The sequence below is a fragment of the Syngnathus floridae genome, chromosome 19 (genome assembly GCF_059516105.1).
Source record: "Syngnathus floridae isolate MCC-2025c chromosome 19, RoL_Sflo_1.0, whole genome shotgun sequence".
Classification (NCBI taxonomy): Eukaryota; Metazoa; Chordata; class Actinopteri; order Syngnathiformes; family Syngnathidae; genus Syngnathus; species Syngnathus floridae.
Window position 1 is genome coordinate 6,849,806 of NC_142431.1, and position 6,617 is coordinate 6,856,422.

At 42.9% G+C, this 6,617-nt stretch overlaps 1 protein-coding gene and 1 long non-coding RNA gene across 4 annotated transcripts; one reads left to right on the forward strand and one right to left on the reverse strand.

The window, feature by feature from the left end:
- Positions 1-16: 16 nt before the first annotated feature.
- On the forward strand, positions 17-6,160 carry cd164 (CD164 molecule, sialomucin). Of its 3 annotated transcripts, none has more exons than XM_088361631.1 (6): positions 17-251; positions 955-1,023; positions 2,872-2,946; positions 3,344-3,445; positions 3,806-3,901; positions 3,973-6,160. In XM_088361631.1, the coding sequence occupies exons 1-6, from the start codon at positions 179-181 to the stop codon at positions 4,152-4,154; spliced, it is 597 nt and encodes a 198-aa protein (XP_088217757.1). In that variant the 5' UTR covers positions 17-178; the 3' UTR covers positions 4,155-6,160. The 3 variants fall into 3 exon arrangements, with proteins under 3 accessions (XP_088217757.1, XP_088217758.1, XP_088217756.1); XM_088361630.1 differs by having other exon boundaries at positions 19-251; positions 3,803-3,901; XM_088361632.1 differs by lacking the exon at positions 3,344-3,445 and having other exon boundaries at positions 18-251; positions 3,803-3,901.
- Positions 773-1,892, reverse strand: LOC148381951 (uncharacterized). The gene is made up of 3 exons (XR_015854339.1): positions 1,695-1,892; positions 1,532-1,621; positions 773-1,164 (listed from the first exon to the last, which is right to left on the reverse strand). It is a non-coding gene; the product is annotated as an uncharacterized LOC148381951 (long non-coding RNA).
- Positions 6,161-6,617: the final 457 nt, after the last annotated feature.

The following is a 6,617-nucleotide window of genomic DNA, read 5'->3' on the forward strand; positions in this document are numbered from 1 at the left end:
TCCGCCCCCAAAGTAGAAAGGTGTCACATGACCTGTCAAGTAGGAAGTGTCTCGTTGAGCCAGCGAAGACTCAGCAGCCTCGAGCACCAACCCTCGAGACGACGATCCCGAGAAATATCACCGCCGACTCATTCTCGACACGTATCTTGCCGCTCGTTTGTATTCGTCCACCGCAGCCATGAACACGAAGGTGTATTTGGTCGTCGCTGCAGCTCTGGCTTTCATTGGCGCGTGTGTCGCGTCAGACGCAGGTAAGTTCACCACACGCTCTCGCTCGTGCCAATGCTAACGGCTAGCCGACTAGCCTCGAGGCATTCGACGCATCTCCGCCAGCGCTTCAAGCTCATTAGCATTATTTGAGAAAATGTCAGTTTAACGCAAAAAGGCAAGGATATTAATAAATTGATTGAAATGCAAGGTGATGTCACGTGTACGCTCCCGGCTAATACGCATTACAAATTATCCAATTGGCGACGAGCCAGTTTCGTTCTCACGATCGTCGGTGAAGGAAATGACCAAGCTTTACCATGCCCAAAGCGAACTAAATCGCAGTATTTGAACAAATAACTTCCCCCTCTTTTAAAGGTTTATGTAGCCGTTCGAGGGCCTGACTGAATCTTTGAAAAAAACATGTTGCAAATATTTATACGTGTACAACCGTGTTTCCATTTATATTTTCCACATGTTCCCGTTTTTATCACACACACTAATAAAATAAAACTTTTTTTTTTTTTTTTTTTTACTATTCATTTTGCTTACCAAGACCGTTTTTTCCAAATGAACTTAGCACTTCCACATCTCAAGTTGTTTATTGAGCAATTTAAGACTTTAGAGACTTTTCAAGATATATTTAATCACTTTAATTCTTTCCTGGGAAATTGAGCGCTGTGGAAGCTTGTGCTATCCACACCATGTAGAAATATAATATGCAAAATCAAACTGGTATGTTTGCAGATGGGTGCCTCGACCTCCAGTGTGCTGCTTGTGATGCTGCAAATGACTGCCAGTGGCTCAACTGCACATGTGAGTATATGTCCATCCGTGAATGTGTGGCCACAGGTCAGTCTTTGTGAGGCCTGAATTGCCCGCTAGGGCTCCTGATTAATGGGAATGGAGAGAATGTATGGTAGCGGCGTTGACGTCATGTTGCATGGTCAAGCTTTGCTGGAACAAAAACAACAGCAGCAGCAACAATGTGAATGTAACAGGCCGGTTTTGCCGCTATTGTATTGCGGTCACACATTAAGCAGAATTGGCACATGTAGGAACACGCCATGATCATCTACTCCGGGGTTTCCCGCTTTCCCCCCCCCCCCCCCCTTTTTTTTAATACCCGTGCAAATCTGCTTAGTTGGACTAAGCTGGTTTTCATTTTGCAATCACCACCAACCCCAAAAAAAATACCCATGTTGTGTTGATTTGGGTTAGAAGAGCAGATTTTTTTTTTTCCTTTTTTTTCCCCCCACCAACACACACTCATGCTCGTGTGATTCGGCACTAAAGAAGTTGTGGAAGCAGAACGTGCACTTACACCTGATGCTAGTAAGTCCAACACAGCACATGCAGGAGAGGAAGCGATATGTGGCAGGAAATCCGCCTTATCTTCACATTGCGGAGCAGTCTGTAAGGAAACCAAAAAGACATTAGCTACAGGAAAGCGTGTCTGCTAATGAGTGGCTCTCACTCTGACCGACCTAAAGTCAGATTGCACCACAATCACATGACCCTCCACGTGGACGGGCGGAGATGTCCTACAGGAGTCGACCGGTTGGACCACTCAACTCAATATAAAGATTTCATTTGAAAACTGGTCTGACCACCTAGTATTGTTTTCCAAATGCTGTGATCTTAAACAGTTTTGTTTTTTCTTCATGCTAAAAACCTTGCCTACATTTCTCTTAGGTTTGCAGCTGGGTGGAAGACCAAAGAGGAAGTGTAAATACGAAATGTAATACTACTGCCACTCACAAATGTCCACGAGCTGGCCCTACCCTTTCACAGCTGCTTGTTAGATAGCAGCCCCGCCAAACTCCACCCTGCAATTTTACTTATGACCCCCCCCAAAAGGTGTTAAAAAATACTTCAACCGACGTGTGACAAAATTCTTTAGAAAAAAATTGCATAACTAACCCACTGCGAGGGTCGAAAAAGCATCTTTGTTTTTAGGTTTCTGATACATGTCATCACGATGAATTACTGAATTAAGATCAGTAACAGCATCAGTTCAGCTTTTTATTTTTAAAAATCAGGATTTATTTGGGTCCATAAAATGGCGGGGAAATCTTTGAATAAATGTAGATGTGGCACACCAAGAAAAAAAAAAAGGGCTGCACCCTGCGAGAGTGGTCTCATCCGCTCTCGTAATCTTGATGGAGCTGTAATTTATGAGCAGCCATCTGGTGGGAGAAATTAGATTGGCTTGTTAGTGTGAGGAACACAATAGTACGCAACTACATTTGAATTTAATGGATTTAAAAAAATTAAATAAAATCCTGGGTTATTTAATGTAGCTATGTTTGGAGAAAAGAATTAGTGTAGGTCAGTCAAATGCTTTCAAAAAAAGACAGAAAACAGTCCAATTTAATTGTCTTCATCATTTTCTTAACGCTCTGGAAAGAATTCAGTCACAAGATGCTGTCAGTCATGACTCGTCAACCAATCACAAGATTCGGACCAGTGAAATGTGTTACAGGAAACTGTCATGGTGGGGCAAAGTCCCGCATCATGGTTAATTAGTAATTGGGGGGGGGGGGGAAATCAGGTCAAGTTGTACTTCCTTAGATGAATTAGCCAAGTAGCATTTGTCCTTGGTTAAAAAAATAAAAATAAAAAATAGAAATTCAAGTCATGAATTTGTCTTGTGTATTTCAGCCTCCATTGTTGCCAGTTGCTACAACGTGACACTCCTGGAGGCAAACAATACCTGTAGCAACACCAGCTGCTCTGGTAGGTCATTACAACAATGAATTATTGGATTACATAATCATACAGGAAGTAAAGTGCACCTTCAAAAAAAAAAAAGAAAAATTGCCAGGTGACCATTGTGTGTTTAGGTCAAATGATAGCCGCTATCAAACTTGACCTAGATCCGAAAGTTGAAATCAGATTTGACAGCCTCCTTTGCATTTAATTGTGCTACAAAAGTCACATGTTTTGCTTTAAATGTGGGATCTTTGCTTTGTCTGTCGCTAACAGTGTTTGTCGTACTGACATGCAAGAGTGTTTTTTTTTTTTCGGGTTTCCTTGTTTTTTTAAACCCCTTCCATAAATAACGTGGTTTCCGTGGTGTCTCTGGCTTTTGTCCGTTTTCAAAACCTTGTCCGGGTGACGGTTCCCTGTCCAGCTGGTCCGAGCTCAACCACCCAGATTGCCACAACTGTTGCCCCTCCCATGACTACAAATCCCTCCACCTCTGTTGTCACTACCTTTAGCAGCAGCAGCACAGGTAACTCTTGCTAGCCTTCCTCCTCCTACCTCTCCTCCAGCTTGTGCGCCTAACCATGCTTCTAAATATTTTTTACTGCAGCCTTGCCTAGTTGAGGGTCTAACAACGGCACTTCCTGTTTTGTCCAATGCTACATCAACTTTTGTTTACTTGATATTCTGTGAGGGGAGAAAATTATGCCTTGAAAGTTGGACAAAAACAAGATTCTATGAATTTTTATACGGGATTTCTATTTATTTTTTTAACTTTTATGACAGTATTGTTTAAAAAAATGTTACCTTGCGCCATACATTTCTGGTTATCGATGATTGAAAATATGAACTGGCACAAGGCTTAACTTTGACTGCGCCCCAACAGCAGGCAATTCAACCAACACCACCACATCCATTGCGCCGACACCCGCCCTCAACGTCACCACGGTTGCCACCACCACCACCACTGCGTCCACAAATTCAAGTAAGTGTCACTCACCGTCCAACCTGCGTTGTAATTTTTTGTAATTGTAACCAACTGCCTATTTGCTTCAGGCGGGTCCACCACAACAGTCGCCCCGGCCCCGCCCACGTCCTCCACGGCCCCTCACAGGAACTCCACCTTCGACGCGGCCAGCTTCATCGGCGGCATTGTGCTGGTGCTGGGCCTGCAGGCAGTCATCTTCTTCCTCTATAAGTTCTGCAAGTCCAAGGAACGCAACTACCACACCCTTTGAGGCCGCACGGCGCGCGATCAGGTCCACATCTCTCAGAATGATCCCCACGCACCAAAACACTCCCGTCCGCCTCCCTCTGACTCCAACAGTGTTTCCGAGCGCCTTTGAAATCAGTAATTCCCTCAAATCGCAAATGTAACATGAAGCCTCCTCGTAGAATCAAGGAAACACCGTTGGAGTCGTTTAATGTGACGACCGCGAAGGTCCGGTTTAGCTTTTTAGCCTGTTCAATCGTTTGTCTGTCCCTTCTCCCAAATGCCGTTTTATCTTGTATATGTTGCTCATCGTTTATATATGAGGTTATGATTCGACCCCCGCGGTTAACAAAGCTATTTGTTAGGCCCGGTGGCCCCGATTTGGGCAAAGATCACCCAAAATGAGTCTTAAAGATGACAGCTGCCTTCATGTGCGGTCGCATGCAATAAAACATCAAGTCCATCTCCCGTCCATCGTCCCCTTCGGATGCCACCAGCTGTGCGGCGCTTGCGCTGGTGGTCTTCAAAATTGAAAGATTGTACAGTATTTTTAGGAATGTAGAGAATTAGTTTCATAAGGAGTTGGGAAAAAAGGCGGCGAGCACTTTTCCTCGTTTTTGGACGCTAACACAGTAGGTGTCAAGTGCCTTTAAATGTCCGGTGTGGTCTGAGCAGGAAATTTGAGGGAAGGACGATTGTATTTCCGGCTGCTTGAGTGTAGTGATGTGCAGGACTGAAGAGCCTTAGAAGAAAACAGAAGTAGTCAGATTTAACCCCCCCCCCCCCCACACACACACACACACACACACCAACACTCAAAGTAGATAAGTTTTTGGATGGAAATGTCTGGTCAGCCGTGTGCTGCTATCTGTGATTTTTTTTTTTTTTTTTTTTTTTTTTTTTTTTTTTGCTTGCTGGCATTTAGTCATCTTGTCCTTGATTAGGTTTTTGTCAAGTTCAGGGAAGTCTTAATGAAGGAATGTCCATCTGCTTGTTTTATGCTTTTGTCACAGAATTATTATTTTTTTTTTTTTGCATGCTGGATGCTTATTTACTCTTGATGTTACAATTAATGCCAAAATGATTCCCACCCTGGCCAAAGTTTTATTTGCTCGGTGTGGGTATTTATTTTGACTGGAAATAACAATTTGAGTCACTTATAAGTTGTCAGGGATAGGAGTGATTTCAAAATGTTGACCTTTTTTTTTTTTCCCGTCCTGAAAAACCACTTGATAAGTCGTGAAGAAAATGCCTTGAAAACACGTGAGCCATGTTCGCCAATTTATTTTGGCAATCTAGCTTCAGCGTTGCACTGACGAGCTTCGTTTGTCCGGTTCTGAAACCGAATCGAACGCTTGTGTGTTATTCGGCCTCGCATTATCAAATCTAAACTCGCCTTGGTCGTACTTTCGCCAAAGATGCACATTCAGTTTTTGCCTTAGCCTCGCCCTATTTTTGCCCCTGTTTCCCCAAAATACTTGAGTTAAGTGTCCACCAGCGCCGCTGCATCATCGGGCCCAAATTCCTAAAAGACGAGCGTCACATGCTCACATTGTTGCAATGTGCGTTCATTGTATCGCCTGCTTCTTACTCACTCCCCTGCACATCTTCAGGAAAAGTGCCTTATTCAGTTCTGCAAAAAAAAACTTCATGCTTGTTAATAGAAATACTTATCAGCACTTTCAGACCCATTTAGATATTTTTGCTCGTCCTGATTTAAAGCCTTCTTTCCAAGCTGGCCAGTAGGTTATAAAAAAACAAAAAACATTTCACTCCTGTTTATTTCTCGGTGAAAAAAAAAAGCGACAGCATTCCCCGCATGGCCCAATAGCTTGGCATGCGCACATCCGAGTGCCATTCTTTGTTTGTTGCCTTCTTGAGACGTCAATTTATCTTGGTACGGTTCCAATGGCTATGTACAAAAAGTGTGCCCTTTTTTTTCCTCTCCTCTCTCTGTCGCCATGTTTGCATTGTTTTTGTGACTTTAAGTTGCAGCCTGTTGACCCAATAAAGTTTGTTCAAAATAATCAACACCGTTGCCTTGGAAATAATATCCATGATGAATGTCTATCTTCTGTATAAGCGGAAGAAAATGGATGGATGAATGTCTATTTTGAGTCCATGGGAACTCAGATAATCTGGTTACATTTCTAGTTGTGCTTTGTCATCTAATACAGCAAGCAGCAAATGGAAACAAAACCTCAAAGTTCTTCTAATCAACCTATCATTTTGTTTTTATTTCCCATCTTGCTTGATGTCTTAAATCAGCAATTATGTTATTTCTAAAGTGCTGCCTTTCTATTGGTTTTGGTTGCGTTCAGAGAAATGAGCTACTTTTGACTTGAGCATACCGGAAATGTGGTTAGTTCTTTTGAGTCATGCAACAACATTCACTCAACTGTAGATCTCTTGACCTATCCCCATTGAAGTCTCGTTTCCCATTCTGGCTCAACACTGCCATCTTGTGGCTAAATATTACATTAACTGG